This window comes from Podarcis muralis, chromosome 1 (genome assembly GCF_964188315.1).
Source record: "Podarcis muralis chromosome 1, rPodMur119.hap1.1, whole genome shotgun sequence".
NCBI classification, from domain to species: Eukaryota; Metazoa; Chordata; class Lepidosauria; order Squamata; family Lacertidae; genus Podarcis; species Podarcis muralis.
The window spans coordinates 50219472-50238056 of record NC_135655.1 but is presented as its reverse complement, the minus strand read 5'-3'; the positions used below and the strand labels follow the sequence as shown (position 1 = coordinate 50238056).

Here is an 18585-nt window from a genome sequence, read left to right as displayed (position 1 = left end):
ACAGGAAGGCTGATTGGGGTGGGGGACACACAAAACTCTGCAACACAACGGTTTGCTTTCACAGTTTTCACCTGTATCCTCGCAGTTTTCTTCATCGCTGTAATCAGTGCAATCATCCTCCCCATCGCAGCGCCAAGACAGGCGGACACAGCGGCCGGATTTACAGCGGAACTGGTCAGCTGTGCACATAGACGTAGCTGAGGAAATAAAAATGAGAGAACTCAGTGAATTCCACCTGTTCTTCATCATCATGGTTTTTTTATATGTCACTTTACCCGAAAGTGCCTCACACCATCAGAAATGGTTTAGATAAAATTTCAGTAGAATCCACTAATTGGAAAGCATCCCTAACTTTAAATAAAGTCTCATTTTTATGTTATATACTGTGATCTTTTTATGTGAACGGCCTTTAGACCTCCGGGTATAGGGCGGAATAATAATAATAATAATAATAATAATAATAATAATAATAATAATAATACAAATATTGAATAAGGCAAATAAGCATGTATCAGAAAAGTTTACATAACACAGCAACGTTTAAATATTATCCACTAATTGCAAAACATCCCTAAATTTAAATAGCCATGCAAGCATTAATAGGCCAAACATATTAATGAATATATACTAAGATTAAACGAATTCCTAGCAACAGAAATACAAATATATAATCCAAACCACAAAGCCAGCGTGTCTTATCCAAAACTGAAAGTTGCCCCCTGCCTGATATCACCAGGGCCACACACACCCCCTTGCTGCCCCTACACTAAACCTCCTCTGCAAGCCCCAAGGCACTCACTGCAATTCTTCTCATCCGATTGATCGTCACAGTCAAAGTCACCGTCACATCTCCATCCAGCATTAATGCACAAACCATTGTTGCACATGAACTCGCCTGAGCGGCATGGCTGGTGAGAGGCTGCAAAGAGAAGACAGTGCATTACAATCTATTCTTCATCGTAAATATCAGGTACCTCCACTTCATGTTCCCTAGGACATTTCCTTTCCTGCCTTTCCATCCCAGTGTTAATTCTGGGGAAATCCCTTGTTGCAAACAGAATGCTGGAAGCAAATGTATTCTTGGATTTGTACTATTTCTTCGGAGCGTAGAAGCTATGGATTCTCGATGCAGCACAGTTTTGTCTTCTCAGAAATGAAATTGATTTAAAAAAAAAAAAATGCAAAGCAGCAACCCACCCAGCACACCATTGCCCCAGGTAACTTACAGCAGTCGGATTCATCAGACCAGTCCCCACAGTCATCGTCTCCATCACAGTGGTAGATGTCCAGGATACAGCGCCCATATGCACACTGGAACTCCTCCAGGCTACATGTTGTTGCTGGAATATCTGATGCTAAAAAAAAAGGATGAAGAATACTTATGTAAGGCTAGCCACCCCGGGCTTTTGGCACTGTAAGCAACAAGGTACACAGGAAAGCAGAAAATGGCCTTAAATCAAGTCACACCTTGGTCCATCTAGGCCAGAACTCCAGGATTTCATGCAGGAATCTTTCCCAGCACTACCTGAAGATGTCAGGAATTGAAACAGGGACCTTCTGTATGCAAAGCAGATGACCTAGCACTAAACTGTGGCCCTTCTCAAATACAGTGGTGCCCCGCAAGACAAATGCCTCACAAGACGAAAAACCCGCAAGACGATTTTCCCTATGGGCTTGCTTCGCAAGACGAAAACGTCTTGCGAGTCTTGCAATTTTTTTCGCTCCCCCCCCCTTTTTCTAAGCCGCTAAGCTGCTAATAGCCTTTTAGCCGCTAAGCCTTTAATAGCCGCTAAGCCGCTAATAGGGTTGCTTCGCAAGACAAAAAAAACGCTAGACGAAGAGACTCGCGGAACGGATTATTTTCGTCTTGCGAGGCAAGAAAGACAAAAGAGGAAGGCATCACGCATATACAAGCCTGCCACTACACTGAAAAGTGTCAAGAGTGTTACCTGCACTGCATCAAATCTTTATTTCTGGAAGAAATGTTCATTGCTTTGCAAGTGTCCACCAAGAATGAAACCTTTGCAGCACTTCCCTACTGTTATCCCAATACTACATATCAGAAAAATGGAAAACAGGGCATATTTCACATATCTGAAGAGGTCATGCCCAGCAGCGGAGATGTTGTAGCTTATCAGGTCCCACATAAGGGCATTTGCCTAATTTACCTAGGCCACCTTCCGCATGGTAACTGCCACTAGTGGCCCCACACATTAAAGCCAACATAGTGCATACAATGAGCATGCTGAAAATTTGGGTGTCGTGGAAGAGGCAGTCCCCTCCTGACATTCAGGTGCAGCAGGAATATCATGTCCCTGAAAAGTAGCCCTGTAGCTGTTGTTCAGTGGTGCCGTACCCTGATGAATGCTACCAAAAATAGATTTATTTGGGCAGGCAGACGCAGAAGTGTGTGTGTGACATCACACATATTAAGAACAGCAGATTTCAGCACATGGGCAAATCCATGTGGGAACCATAATGTGAACTGACTTATGGTGATCCGCAAGCATGCCAAGTGTTCATCAAGTGCTCAGAGCCTGCTGTTTTCTAAAGGCCCCTAAAAAGCAAGCTAACCTTTTGAGATAGCTCCAGGCCATCACAGAGCTATAATTTTCCCTGTCCCTGGAACCACACCCATATACACCTAAGAGCTGACTGTGCCAAGGTCTGATGTGAGCCAAGTTGCTAAGGCTGAAAAGCAGAGGGCACATTTGAGGGTTCAAATCTTGCTAACACTGCTGAGCAGAAGACATCCTGAGCGGTGCCAGGCTTTTGAAGAATTTGGCTTCTCTCAAAACGATGCCAGAACAAACATCTCTCTCTCTCTCCCCCTTTTTTTTTATTGTAAGAATTCTTCCCAAGAACTCTGACCCTGTGCAGCACCCAGCATAATCTATGACAAAGGTTTTACAATGAAGCCCTTCTCCACGGCAATTCTTTATGGCACAGAAAAGAGCCCTCCAAGGAGAATGAGGCAGGACAAGAACATTCTGTGTGTGCTGGGACAATGTGCCCAGGCACCGCTGTCAGGACTGTAAGATTCAAAGAGGGAAGAAACCAGAACCACGGAACACAAAAAGAAAAAGATACTCTGGGAGGAAGCCTGGGCAGAACAGCCACAGCAGGGGATGCACAAATGTTCACACACACACACACTCTCTCTCTCTCTCACACACACACACAACTAACAGCATTAGATTAGGTAAGGCAAATGAACGGCCACCAAGAGCCTAGCACACTGGAATCCAGACCAAGGGTGGTACATCTTCCGGTGATCCACAGAAGATCAGTAAATCTGACTCCTGACCAATTTACCAATAGCAGCGTGAGTGGGTAGGAAACTCATTCCTCTCTAAATTAGACTGCTGAAAGAATGAAACCCTGGTATGAATGAAAATCAAAGAGTAATTTTTTATTTTTGCATTTAACAATTCAACTTTGTTCTGGTACTACAAACAAATTCTGGGGTCACACACATGCTGCTTCCACAATTTGAAGTGCTTGCGTCCTCCCTCCCCACTAAGCCAATGTTTTGCACATGGCTCTGGTTGTAGGGAAAAGGGTAGAGCCTAAAAGCTCGATGCATGCTCATCACCTCTGGTCCAGACGATGCTTGGGGTCAACCGTTCTGGCCATGTATCTTTTTCCATTGCAAATACTAACCAAGAGGGATGGGGAACTTGGGGGCAGAGAAGCACAAATGATGTAGCAAGGCTACACCTTTCTAAAAGGAGGAAACACTACTCACCTTGGGTGTGTTTTTTTAAAAAGCTATTAAGGCAGATTTTTAAGAAGTACCCAGGCCTAAGAAGATACCTTTCCTAATCCCTCTTTTACCCTGCCGCTAAACATGGCAACGTTTGAGTTTCGTTCCTCTCCCATCCCTGAGGCATGGATGTTTATTAATAACCAGCGAGGGAAGGCCCAGCCAATGAACAGGAGAGAAAGAGAGAGGTTGGCTTTCTCTCTCAGAGCCTTTTTCCTGGCTCAGAAGTCTTTGCAGCTTTGGCTGCTGGCCAGCTCTTATTATCTGGGGAGATAAAAGACAACCCCACACAACACCGTTCCCCACCCTTGCCCTTCAGGAGCTGGCAGCCCCGGTCGTCTTCCCCACCCCCACCCCCAGACCTTTTGAAGTTTCCTCCTATCTAGAACAAATTCTGCAAAATGCCCTTGAGACAGAAGTGGAGGAGGAGGAAGAGAGAGAGAGAGAGAGAGTTCTGCCATTGCTACTGCTCAGACACAGAGGTAAGGGGGGAAACAGAAACCTGATAAAAAGCGCTAAATGACAGGCAACCCCACAATAGGCTACAGGCAGCTCCCCCAATACTCCCAGCAGCTAACTCCAAAAATCTTTTAACTCACTGGTGATAAAATTTAAGGACCAAGCAAAGGGAGACTATGGCAGGGATGATTCCATAGGCTGCAGCCAGGGGTAAAGTCCTGGGAAGGAATTCATCGAGAGTGCTTCCTCAGAATCTTTGGCACAAATTTAAGCCTATCCTCTTCCACCACCCGCCCACCCCAAAAAGTTGAGCCGCTTTCCCATGCTCACAAAAATCTTTGCTCAAGGTGTGGTTCAAAGCCCCAGTGCTCAGGAAACAGATAGGGGGAACAACCCTCAAGTTGCTAAGAGATACCAGAGATATACAAAATGAACAACATGGTGGCTTTTATGGGACCAAGAAAACAAATAGACTAACTTAAAAGAAAAAAAGCAGCACTACTTTCTTAAGTGGTAGCAAAAGGTTAGCCGAATTTTTCCTATCAACAGAGAAACAATAGCTCGTATCAAAAGATACAGGCTGCTCAGGGGGTTGCAGCCATCTTAGTCTCACAAATTTAGAAACACAGAGAACTTTTACACACACCTATCAGTAAGAGAATGTGGTTGGTAGCTTAGTTTGGCTGCAGATGTTGAAAATTTTGCAGAGTGGTTTATCCCCCCCCCCTGCTTCTACAGGGGCAGCAGGTCAGTGTTGGGAACTGGGAGCCCAGGTTTCAAATCCAGTGTCAGCCATGAAGTTCACTGAGTGACCCAGGGCCCGTCCCTGTCTCATAACCTAACCTACCTCGCAGGATTGTTATAGAATCATAGAGTTGGAATAGGCCACAAGGGCCATCGAGTCCAACCCCCTGCCAAGCAGGAAACACCATCAGAGCACTCCTGACATATGGTTGTCAAGCCTCTGCTTAAAGACCTCCAAAGAAGGAGACTCCAACTGTTGTGGGGATAAAATGGGGAGGGGGAGAACCACGTAAGCCAACTTGAGCTCCTTGGAAGAAATGTTATTAATGATAACCAACCTGCATAAAGGGGGGGGGGGTTAACATGCCCTTCCTTTGAAGAAAAGGGCAACTCTCCCCTTCACCTAAGTGTTTCCAGAGTAACACTCAAGGAAGAATGTGAATGGAAATGGTGACGTTGCAACTAAAAATCTTATTGCTTTCTCTTTGAGCAGCATATCCGACCCTTTAAAGTTCGTCCTTGCTCACAGGTATTTCTTGAATAATGAATATGGATTTTCAACTGCAATGTGACTTTTCACCATTTGCATTTATTACGAGTCTCTCTAAAAACATCAGTGTGGGAGAACGCGTTGCTCTTTTCAGACAGAAAGAGAAGAAAGGTGCTGCAGAAGGTTACAGCTGTTCTAGCTGCAGCCCATTATCATTTCAAAGCTTAAGAGATGCATGCTGTTATCAAAGGGAGGAGGGGTGACGTAATTTTAAGCAGAGCTTTGGGCTCAGGAGTATGAATTTGGCAAAATGCCTGCACAGATTTGCACTGCTAATCTATATGCTCTATTACACCACTGCAAGGCTTCGGAGTCACAATGGGTCCTTATTTCAAGAGAAAACTGATGTATGCCTAGCATTCATTACAAAAGATGTCATGTGACATCAGAGTGTAAAGTACGGTTTGGGGGAGAGAGAATACTTACGGCAGTTCTCTTCATCTGATCCATCCTTGCAGTCTGTATCCCCATCACAGAACCAGTGTTCAGCAATGCAGCTGCCATCGCTGCAGCGGAACTCCTTGTCCGAACACTTCCTCATATCTGCAAGGCAGGACAAGGAGTAGTTCAATGGAAAGGCCATTCCCCCATCCCATCCCACCCTCCTAGGAACCAGACTCTGATCAGGCAACCCACCTGTCAACATGAGAAGGTGCCCACCTCATCACCTGCTAGCCCACAAATGTGCTCACTGCTTATGTGCTCTTTCCTTTTTAATACAGTGGTACCTCGGGCTAAGAACTTAATTCGTTCTGGAGGCCCATTCTTAACCTGAGGTACCACTTTAGCTAATGGGGCCTCCTGCTGCCGCCGCCTGTTCTCATCCTGAAGCAAAGTTCTTAACCCGAGGTACTATTTCTGGGTTAGCGGAGTCTGTAACCTGAAGCATCTGTAACCCGAGGTACCACTGTACTAGGCAATGGGTTAATTTTTGAATGGATCTTCAGGAATTCTGAAGAAATACAAGAAGGTTCACACAAGGCTGGTGATAACACCACAATGGGGTTTTGTCTGGGAGAGGCCCAACCTTCCAGGAGCAGCCTCTAGCAACAAAGGAATGCAGCATAGTTCCCGTTGCTCAGCCCAGAATAATCAAATGTGTAATCTTAATTTCCTCTGAGGTAGCCAGTGTGGTGTAATGGTTGGAAGCGTTGGACTAGGAACTGGGAGACTAGGGTTCACCCTAAAGCTCACTGGGTGACCTTGGGGAGGCCACTGTCTCTCAGCCAGATGTACCACACGAGGTTGTGAGAATAAAATGGTGGGGGGGGGGAACCACGTATGCCACCTTGAGCTCCTTGGAGGCAAGGCGGGATTTGCAGGTTATATAAATATAACTTTAACATCATATCATATACAATAACGGTCTGGTTGGAGAGTAATTCCCAGCCTTCTTCCTCTGTGCAAATACTTTATGAGCATTTTTTGTTTCGATCTCACCCACTCACTTGGAAGCAGTGACCAACCAGCCCTATCTGCTACACCACAAACAGTCTTCCTGCAAAGGTTCCGAAATGCAGAAATCTTAGCCCACTGCCTTCAACAAAAGTCCACGCAAGCCCTTCTCTAGCAGTCTCTGTGGGATTTGGCTACTAACCACATTGTTCATCACTGTTGTCTCCGCAGTCATTGTCACCGTCACAGTGCCACAGGCTGCGTATGCAGTATCCGTTCTGGCATGAAAACTCATCCTCCTTGCACTCCCGTGGAGCTGTAAAGGACACAGGAAGCACAAACGGCGAGCAAAGTCAGAAACACACACAGGTTCGCTTAGCCGGGAAAGTGTTTGTGTGCTGCCCAGCATCCTTGAGAACTGTGTCCTCTTTCAATTTATGGGGCACTTCCTTATTACGGGAGCTGAGCATCAAGCAAACAGCAGCATGAGGACACCATCCCCAAGGGCTTGAGGCAGCGCATCCCACCTACCAGAGGAGGCCACTCAATGCCCAGCCTGGCTGGCTGGGACTGCAAACTACACCACACTAATTACAACTGCTGCTAATAACAACGGTGGTTTTCAGTGACCCGTCTTACTCCTGCAAAGAGCCAGCTATGCTTGAGATACGCCAGCTATGCTCTTTGTGCTCTCGGAAAACGATTCTGAACACGAGACCTGCAGAAGCAGATTGCCAGGTGGGGGTGGAGCCACGGCGCCAGCTTCCCAGGCAGGTGAGTCACGACTCTGGAGCCGCTATGCTAGCTTCCTACCAGGTAGGGTGGAACAGCAGTAGTGGCTCTGCACTGTTTCTGAGGACCAGTGATGAGTGAACTTACGGCAGTCTTGCTCATCAGAGTCATCTTCGCAGTCATTGTCTCCATCGCAGACCCATGAGCGACGGATGCACTTGCCGTTGTCGCAGTGAAAGTCCAAGGGGGAGCAAGTGGGCAGCACTAGAATGGAAGGAGGAGAAGAGAGGGAACTGATTAAGCGCACCCAAAAGGTTTCACCAACACATGGGTTTGGTTTTTTTGTTCTTTTGTGCAAAGAGAACTAGGAACAATAAAAGAGAAATTACACATGACCAACTTACTAAAACAAAGTTAGTAACAGTAATGAACCCAGGAGTATACTTCTGTCTGGGCAGGGCTCTCTTTATCCAAGCCTTTTTCCCCTTTTTCTTTCATTAATTTTTTTCTTTTCCAAAATAATAAAAACGGTTACAAGGAAAACTGGGTGTAAGTCTAGTTATGTAATACAATCTCCACCAAAAATAAAACATTACATTGATTATGTAATGTCATTTCAAGCATATTTTTAAGGCATTAGTGGTTAATATCGCTCTCCACAGACAAATTTGAGTAGTTGGTGGGAGAGAATTGTTATGTTCATCCCTTGCATATGAAAAGAAGGAAGACCAGGATTCTTTTTTTGGTCGATATTTTTTTTTTCATTTTTTATAATGTATATAAAACAGAGAGAACAGATATAAAACAGAGAGAACAGATATAACAACTGGTGAAAATGAAAAGATGAAAAACAAAACTATAAAACAGGCGTGTAGAACGAGTACAAGGTTTCAACAAGGGTATCTCTTTTTGTTGCACACCTTCTGCTGCCCTTCTTAGCCTGGTTAGTCGCTCTGAGATGGCCGCATCCCAAATGCTGCTGAACCATACCTCAGGGGTAGCTCAGCCTGAGATTTCCAAAAGCACACTATCACCAAAAGTGAAAGCTACATGACATAAAAGCAATGTAGAACAGGAATCGCTATGCCAAGAGCTGTAGCTTAGTTGGTAGAACATCTGCTTTGCATGCAGAATGTCCCACGATGGATCCCTGAGTAGCGCATCTCTGGGTGGGGCTGGGAAGAGGACCCAGCCTGAAATCCTGGAGAGCCACTGTCACTCAGTGTAGACAGGCTAATGGTCTGGGCTCAGTGTAAGGAAGCTTCCTACATTCCTGGCAAAAAGGGGAAACCTATTTCTCTCCCCTCCTCCTTTTAACTAAGCAAGAGAATGCGTGCGGATGCCAGACGACAAATGAGCCACAAGGGCACACTTGTTGCTCTATTAGTTGTTCATTTGGAGAGGCCCCAACTACATCCCAAGACGCGCGCAGTGAGAATGCGTCCACAATTCTCAGCGGTTATTCAGTACTGGCAGCCTCACATCCCCAAGCAAGCAAGAAGAATAATCCCTTAGAAAGGTGAAGCTGCCATCCGTAAAAGGCCGGAATTCAAAAGGACAGCATAAATCAATCACAGCCCTGCCTCCCCCCTCAGGGTTGAAAGAAACTCTCAGCCTTTGGGAGGGCTGCGCTTTCAAGGGCTGCCAACTATGACTGGAAGGGAGTAGCACCGGGACTTTGCTCCTGACAGGTGTGTTCTCCAAAGGAACAATGTTACTTCCAACTATTTTTTAAAAAAGAAAGGAAGAATGGAACAGAGCAAAGAGAAGATGGAGATTGTGAAGCCCTTTCATCCCTGCTTGGTCTGCTGATACTATCTCCCAGCTGTCATCACCTGGGCTTCTTCCCTTCCACCAACACAAGAGAATGGCAGGGGAATGAATGCAGCAGTAACACACACAAGGAACAGGAGGAAAGAGAAGTCCCCTTGCAGTCTAGGAACTGGATGGTCAGTGTTGCTTGCTTCAAGCTCCGCATCAACTGGAATTGCCTGCCACTGTCCAGTGCAAACAACAGTTAACCCACACAGTACAGATTATCCTTTTCCATTTCCCCATTTACCTGACTTTATCTAAGGCAACGGCTGCAAGTTTAACATGGAAAGCAAAGTCCATGTTCCCAGCCTTGTCAGCCTTGAAGACTCGTAGCTCAAATAAATGAAAGGAAGGAAAAACTGTTCCTAGCCAAGGGAGAAAGGGATGCAAAAGTTACCACAACATATAACCAGACTGTTATTGGAAGATGAACTTCAAAATTAGTCGCGTGCTCCTCCAATGGGTGGCTTTAAAAGTCCTCTTTTCTAAAATGCTCCAGGTGAATAGGTGGAATGGGATTATGTTGGCTGGCCCCAAACTCACCTCTGAGCTCTGGAACAGAAGCTGAAAATAAGGTTTTTACAAGCCAGAGCTACAAAAGAAGAAGGAGAAATGCACTGGTACATTCCCAATACTTCCTTACAAATTTGGCATCACGGCTTTGTCTGATGTCAAACAGCTCCATGTGGCAGGCCTTGTTTTCTCATAACCACCTCACAGGTCATATGGGGAGGTATGGTCGGTGTTATTAGTTTGTTTTTTAACATGATGGAACATTCAAACATGGGCCCCCCATTTGCATTCTGAATTGGTATAATTCCAGAAGGCCCATTTTATGTGCTTTCTAAATCCACAGACCAGTCCTTCCTCAACAGCAATTAGGTACCATTCAAATGACTGCTTTCATGGGTTGGACCAGCAAACTATGCTCATGACGAAACAATTGAATGCTTCACAGATCCAAACAGCAATGTTTCACATATCACACAACTCCTAGAACACAACTGCAAGGGCACACTTGGATTAAACCATCAAGCTTTGGTTTTTCCCCTTCAGATCTCTTAATGTGAGGTTGAGTACCCCCTTATTTTGCCTTGCATGAACAGCAGAAGAAATATTTGTTGTTTCATATATTTCAGGTTAAAACAAGAATGTAAACCTGCCAGTTGACAATCTGAGATCATGCACATTTAATTATTGGCTCAATTACAACACTCTGTAACCCCTTACTGGTTAAATGCAGTATGAAAAATAAAGTTTTGTGATTAGGGCACTTTCAAAACAATGTATAAGCCATACCAATTCTGCTCTTTCTATATCTAATGTAACTTAAGCTACTTTTCCATCCTAGCCAATGAAGAGTAAGGCATAATTAGAAAGCCTATTTATTCTGAACTATCTCTTCATTTCCTTAACTCCTGGAAATAAAAAAGTGGGGAGGTGTTTTAAGACCTAAAAAAGCCAGAGCACATTGATGTGATGGGAGAGGAGATAGCACTTTCTCTGCGCAGACCAAACTCTCCCAGGCCTCAGCTGTAGCACACACACACACAATCCCACCCCTCCCAACATATGCAGCCTTGAGTCCCAGCATGACTAATCACCAAAGGTCTGAGCAGTAGCCGCCTGGAAGGGAATTTGCATGCTGGCTCTCTGGGGGAGAATTCTTCTGGCTCCCACAGGGTTAGGCCATTAGCGCTGGTTCATAGCAGATACCATTATCCTATTGAACTGCTGCTACTCTCATGAGGCAACTGCTCAAAATGAAATTCCAAACCTACAGGGAGTAGTTCCTCCCAATGTAATGCCCTCCTTAAATATGAAAAATGAGCTTCAAGTTAGGGGGAGAGGGAAAGTGACACAGGGAAACGGTTACACACAAAGAGGGGCCCTTGTTCCCTCTTCAGCGTGTCTGCCAATCCAGCAAAGTCAGGCTGTGTGTTCATACTTGGCCATGGGTGGACCATCTTCAGACTTGCAAGATCTGTTTTGGATTTTTACTACAACTTCAAGCTCCACCAACCAGAGCCAGGTGCAAAATAATAGCTCAGGGTGGATGGACACACAGCTATAATTAAGGAATGGGGTGCTGGTGCGAGCACATCCTCAGTCCAGGAGTTTGTTTCCTATATCATAGAACATCAGATCCCAAGAAGAACGTAAGCTCCTAAGAAGAACATAAGCAAAGTGCTACGATATTAGAACTGCTGGATAAATTGCAGTAGATCAGGAAGAGTTTGACAACTAAATGCTTGACAATGGCAACAACAGAAGGCTTTTTCTTTCAAAGTAGACTGTTAGAGGAGGGATAGTACCTCTGGAGGGGGAAACGTCATGCTCCTTCTGGGGTCTACCTCTGGTCCTCACCCTGCACTCAGCTCTCACCTGTAACTCCCAGAAGCTGTCAGCATGTGACAGCAGCAACACGCCAGGAAACAATCCTGACTGGCCAGCTTAACCAGGTGAGGGTAGCTGATGGGTCTCAAACCCTTGGTGAGTTAAGGACTTCCCCTGTGTGTGAAGACAGGTTCTGGTGGATTGAGCAGCTGAGACTAATATAGGGTCCAATGGTCAAGAAGCCGGTTTCTGTAGAGTGAATGGAGGGACAAAAAGGGACCCATCTAGGGGAAGGAAAACTCGGATCCTAAACCTCTGCTGCCTTGTGTGGTATCTTCAGGAGAAGAAAAGGCTAAGGAGTAAATCCTACACAAATCCAGAGTGGAGCCTCCTTCTGGCAACTCCTGCAGCCAAGCTGGTGCCAAATGTATTCCTCTGATTTCCTTTAGACCGCCTCAGTGAGGTCAAGTGGGGGGGGGGGATCCACGTTGGGCAGCCCAGGACATCCAAATACATTGCCCATTTTCTACCTTGAAAATGCAAACCGCTCCAACTCCTATGTCAGCTTAGGTCTTCAGTGAAACAATTACTCCCAGTTTTGAAGTGGAAATCACATTCACCTTTCCTTAGCCCTTTAGAAACCTCCCCAGCAAGTCTGGGAAAGTGATGCAATGGGTATGAAACCAAAAGCCCTTCCTTCCTTCCTTCACTCCACCTATGTTAGGAGGTCCCGGAGTACACACAATTGGGGTGAAAAACCAAGGGAAGTGTCTGACTAAATAGTCATTATAAAATGATTGCATCCTTGCCAATAAAAATAAAAATAAACCAAACGCTAGAGTTCCATCCAGGAAACTGCAATTAACAGCGGTCAAAGGGTATCAGCAAAAGTCTAAAAAAAGGAGAATAGCTCTCTAATGGTTTGCATCAAGAGTCAGAAGCATGACAGAGGATGCGCTCATTGGAAAGAATCTGGCTCTCCAAAAACATGCGCATACCCTGGAGGCCAGAGTCGAGGCGGCCAACTTTGAGGAGCTGAAGGAGAAAGAGAGAAAATTACCTCCACTGTCAGAGTAAGTCTGTTTCTGAATACCAGTTGCTGGAAATCACAGGAGAGTAGAGCACTGTTGTACTCAGGTCCAGCTTATGGTCTTCCCACAGGGATCTGGTTGGCCACTGTGATGCGCAACTGGCATCATCCAGCTAGCCCTTCTTAACGGTATCTATAACATAAGCTGACCACTTTTTCCAAAAGTCCACATATACCTTATATTTTGCATACATGAAGTAGCACTGTATGTAAAAGAAGACTTAAGTTATGAGGCTTTTCATCTAGTCAATCCAAGATTCAGGAGCCAATGGCTTCCTTCCAACCACAAAACCTTGCTTTAGAAACTAATGAAAAAGCCAATATTGCTGCTTGGGATTAGCAGCCAATAAATAGATATCCTATATTCTTCATTATTTCCCATTTCATTCAACCATGCTGGAAATACCCACATACCAGCAAGGACCATCAACCAGCAAAATCCAAATAAAAAAGACCTTTCTCTTTTCCTCCTATCCCTCAGACAGCATTCACAAGAGCCTCTGTAAGGAACTCCTGTATTTCCAAGGTGTTTGATTTTCTAAAACCCTTCTAAAAGCACATAATTATGCTTGATAACTTCTCAAGTGCCAAATTGCCCATTTTCACAATGGGGAAAAACTGTACTTAACTAGCATTAGTTTCCAGCCTAAAAAGCAGGCGGTTTCAAAGGCAATCAGTAATCCCATTAGTGACTATAAGTTCCATGAAGGATTCCTACATGAGGATGGGTGAAAAAGCAGAAAAGCAGCAAAAGCCTCTCCTCTCAAAACACTTCATTATCAGGGCTGACCTTTAGGCTGGCACAACTAAACCCTTTTGAACATACTAAATTCAGCCTAAATCTTCTTCTCACTCCCAACCAAAAATCTTTTAGAGCAGCTTCATTTGAATTATATTTGCATCAAAGGGTTAATCTTTGCAGAGAGGTAAAAACATGTATACTATCATATATAGTGGATGGCATTCAACTCTTTTTTCCCTTCAGAGTAGACTCATTGAAACAAATGACCATGACTAACTTGGGTCCATTAATTTCAATAGGAATTCGAAGTAAAACTCAGCTGAATATCATTACCAAAAAAATTCCTTCCAGTAGCACCTTAAAGACCAACTAAGTTAGTTCAAGAACTAACTTAGTTGGTCTTTAAGGTGCTACTGGAAGGAATTTTTTTTGTTTTGACTATGGCAGACCAACACGGCTACCTATCTGTAACTGAATATCATTGTGTGGCATGTTTTATTTTGGTTCACCTACATGGATAATGGACACTGCTGTTGCATTGTGAACAACTTTAAGCATATTTATAATATGTTGTTGTTGTTAAGTATTAAAAACACAATAAACCCTGAGCTCACTGCTTTTGTGTTCCACTGCGGAAGAAAGGAATGATAGAAATGTAATAACTAAACAAAAATAATGCATGTGGTATCTCTCACCCACATAATTGTCTTTCATTTGTGACCCAACAACTGTAAGGCAACAGTTGACTCTGACTTGAGAATGGGATCAGCCAGGCTTCCAGAAGATGGCAAAAATCAGCTCTTTGTGCTTCTCCTCTACTTTGCTTTGGGTCAAGCACCCAAGCAACTGAGATGCCTGGTCTAAGCTGAATGCCCAGGTACTCATGAAGCGAAGGCAGCTCTGCGCTTTTGCCTAGCTCCGTGCTTGTCATGGAACGCTCTGCGCTCTATGCCAGGTCCGAGGAGGAGGACTCTGGGGAGGGCCTCAGCGGGAGTGGGGGGGATTATGGGGCACCCTCCCTAAGTGATCAGAGAGAGACAGACCAGGGGGCAAGTGGGAGCAACAGAGCTGATCAGGATGGAGGTGAACCCCTAGCACCTCTTTCCCCGTTGCCTGACAAGGAGGGAGGAGTAACGCTGGTTGCTCTGGCGATGCAGTGGGCGTCTGGCAGCACATGAGCATCAGCACAATGACACTGACAGTTGAGTGCAGGTGGGAAAGACTGACTCAGTCCTTTAGTGCCATGTCCCCGGCAGGTGGGTGGGCGAGCTGCGGATGAGGTACAAGGCACACCTGGTAATGGGAGGGATCCTTAAGGCATGAGGAGGCCGAGCATCCTTGTTGTTGACACAACTTCCCTGGGTGGATGTTTGGGAAAGGAGTTGCGTGAGGACCAAGAGTGATGGAAGGCAGTAGGGACCTGTTGGAAGAAGGTGAAGGAGCAATGTCTGGGGGAGAGCTGCGTTGGAGGGAAGAGCAGCAGACATCAAGAGGACGGAAAGAGAAGGGCTGCAAGCCACCAGGTCGGGCCAGGAGCTCTTGAACTCTGGATGGTGGACTACTATTTGAGGGACACGCTCCCTGAGCACACCCCAACCACACAGCACAACTGTGACACTGGAGACAAGCCAACTCCCCGAGATAGGAAGTGCTCTTTGAAAGCCACATACCCAAGGACTGACTCTGAAGCAATGATATCAGATAACAAGGAGAACAAGAAGAATACTTCAGAGGATGAAGTATGTCAGGGAAAGACACAAAATCAGAGCAGCCGATAACAAGAAAGACATGGGTGAGTGCATTCATAAGCTCATTCTGCAATTGACAAGCGACAAAAAGAAAAAAGAAAGAAAAGCAATGCTTTGATTGTCATATGCTGTTCATTGCTCACTTCAACATGATTCTGCACTTCACATACGCTGCTGCTAATTCCCACCCCCCTTGTTTTTAAGAAGGCTGTTGTTGTTGTTGTTTCTGTAAGGGCACATTCTAATTCATTGCTCTCTGCTGCCACACTTGATTTTAAAGACTCTTGCTGGCTCCCCCTCCTTGAAAATGATGATGGCACTCTGCAGCTCCAGAGAGACGAGGCAAGGGGCTCGTGCATTCATTTCTCTAAGTATGCAGCAATGGCACTTCTAATTTCACTTAGTTTTAAACTATGGAACTCAGTCCCATGGGAGGCGGTGGAGGCCACCAATTCTGATAGCTTTAGAACAGTATTAGACAAATTCATGGAAGAGAGAGCTATTGATGGCTATGCTCTGCCACCACACTTGGAGGCAGCAATGTTTTTGAATACCATTTGCTGGAAACCACAAGAGGTTTGCACTCAAATCCTGCTTGATGGTTTCTCAGAGGTATCTGGTTGGCCGCTGTGAGAACAGGATGCTGGACTAGATGGGCCCCTGGGCTCATCCACCAAGCTCATCTTATATTCTTAATAAAGCAGAAGTGCAAGCCACAGAAAATGTAAGCATCTCTACCTCCTTTTTCTCTATGGCTTTTTCAGCCACATAGGCACATTTCAACAGGTACAAAAGAGCAGAAACCAAAAATATTTTCCCCCACAAATTAAGGCTTGGTACCAACGTGCCTCCTCGTGTCTTCAGATAAGCCCATCCCAATTAAATATTTAGAGGGCAAATGGATTTCATTTTTATATTTTGGCCTAGGGAAAAGGAGTACATCAAAAAAGACCAATTCAGTTGGAGGAAAAGAAAGAAGACAACTAAGGAAATTAAACAGACACTGGTTTGGTAAAGATGAAAATCCTTCAAATGTAAAGTTTGCAGATGAAAAAGGAAGTGACACTGCTTATCGGCAAGACCATTTATATGAGAAACCAAGAACTGCAAAGGAGGTGCAAGGAGATTCAGAAAAATGCTTTGTATGTATTTTTTAAACCATCACCGTAGCCAAGTAACATGCAAGACTCATTTAAAAAAACCACAGCTGGGAGACTCTCACATCACAGTGTTTGAACAGACATACTAGACACACAGCATGCGACACGCTGGGCAGTTACCAAAGGTGAAAATTGAGTTGCACTACCAAATATACAGCAATAATTTAAGGTTTGCACCTGATGCAGAGCACCATGATGATCCCTTGCCGAAATGTGCACTTCCTCCTCAGGCTTCATAACTATATCTGTTCAATCAACTCTTCACACATTCCCTTTGCACATGAGCGCATTCAGTTATTTCAGAAACAATATAAAATTATTTGCAGCACAGCTTAAGACCACACCATTAGAGTAAAGTTTATTTAAAACCACGTTTAAAAAGACACTATGAAGACACCAGAGCCTCTTGGGGGAGGCCATTCCATGACCACATGATTCTTTATGCTCCTTTATGCTCCTCCTTGATCAGTCATGTCTTCTTCTGGGGAAGTTTGATGGCTCCTGTGGAATTCCTTAACAATAGAAGTTCAGCAAGAGCCATCCCTCCTCATTTCTAGAAGTCTTCTTAAAATTGTATTATTCAGACAGGTGTTTCAAAACAGATTCTTTGCCAACCAGTTCTTACCGTGTGCTTGATGATGTTTTCACTGAAATGCGTACTGCTGTTTTTGGTCTGTATAACCCCTTGCCATATTTTATATGAAAAGGCCGTTTATAACTATTTAAATAAATAAATACATCTTTCAGGTAACGTTGTCCCAAGGCGTTTAGAAATGTAAAGAAATCCAGCATTGAAAATGGGGTCCAGAAATGTATGTGTGCATGTACAATGACTGCACACATGTAGACAGAAAGACAGACAGATATATATACATAAATGTGTGTGCATGCACACATGTAAGTATGGATTTATTTTTTTTAAAGTAAAATGGCTAGATTCTACTTTTCAGGAATCGCTGCTCCTTATTTCATAATCTGAGGGCTGAGAATTATAAATCGGGGCTCTCTTTATTCAGATGAAGTGCATTTTTACTTTGAGATTTCATTACTATGTACTTCTGGATATTAAAAATACTAACAATTAGCATCCTTGTTTTGGCTCTGCAGTCATTGTGATGGCAGTTCTTATGCAAATAGGACAGTCTGTCTGCAGAAGTGCAAATCTTGGAATTGTGGATGCACTGTAATTATGATTCAAGTCTAGATCTCTCTGAGTGAGGTACTGTCCTTTTTCTGCATTGCTAAAACTCAACTTTCAAGTCAACTGATATATATGGAGAATCATTACTAGACATTTAAAATAGAAGAGTCGTTCGCTATTATGGATTTTGACAGGCATCTTTTGCAGTAGCTTGTCTCATTGTTCAACTCCTATTTCAGCAGGGACGCGGGTGGTGCTGTGGGTAAAAGCCTCAGCGCCTAGGGCTTGCCGATCGAAAGGTCAGCGGTTCGAATCCCCGCGGCGGGGTGCGCTCCCGTTGTTCGGTCCCAGCGCCTGCCAACCTAGCAGTTCGAAAGCACCCCCGGGTGCAAGTAGATAAATAGGGACCGCTTACTAGCGGGAAGGTAAACGGCGTTTCCGTGTGCGGCTCTGGCTCGCCAGATGCAGCTTTGTCACACTGGCCATGTGACCCGGAAGTGTCTCCGGACAGCGCTGGCCCCCGGCCTCTTGAGTGAGATGGGCGCAAAACCCTAGAGTCTGTCAAGACTGGCCCGTACGGGCAGGGGTACCTTTACCTTTTTAAAAAATAAAAAACAAAGGAAAAGATAGAGAGAGAAAAAAGAAAGAACTCCTATTTCAGCAAGGAGGCTTGCTCCTCAGTAGAAATGAGATTATTCTTTCTAGAGAGGAGTACGCATAGTTTTGCAAAACAAAAACAAAAAATGAGAAGCCTTTTCTGTATGTTTTTCATGGTTGTTGCACATTTCAATGTGGATGTTCTCAGTGCACATTTTCCCACATTCAAGGATAAGGTATGTTTTACCTGCTTCTTGTTTCAGACTTTTGGGGCTGAATCACTTGTAAGGGTGGTGAAATTGTTTTGCC

The 18585-nt window shown here is 44.6% G+C and overlaps 1 protein-coding gene across 3 annotated transcripts in view; it reads right to left on the bottom strand.

The window, feature by feature from the left end:
• LRP4 (LDL receptor related protein 4) overlaps positions 1-18585 on the bottom strand; it is a 100936-nt gene that overhangs the window by 34493 nt on the left and 47858 nt on the right. For all 3 annotated transcript variants that reach the window (XM_077928585.1, XM_077928573.1, XM_028726515.2), the window contains exons 3-8: positions 7794-7910; positions 7117-7230; positions 5946-6062; positions 1227-1355; positions 800-919; positions 72-197 (exon numbers count right to left, since the gene is read on the bottom strand). In XM_077928585.1, coding sequence (XP_077784711.1) covers positions 72-197; positions 800-919; positions 1227-1355; positions 5946-6062; positions 7117-7230; positions 7794-7910 — 723 coding nt within the window. The remainder of the gene's footprint in view (positions 1-71; positions 198-799; positions 920-1226; positions 1356-5945; positions 6063-7116; positions 7231-7793; positions 7911-18585) is intronic.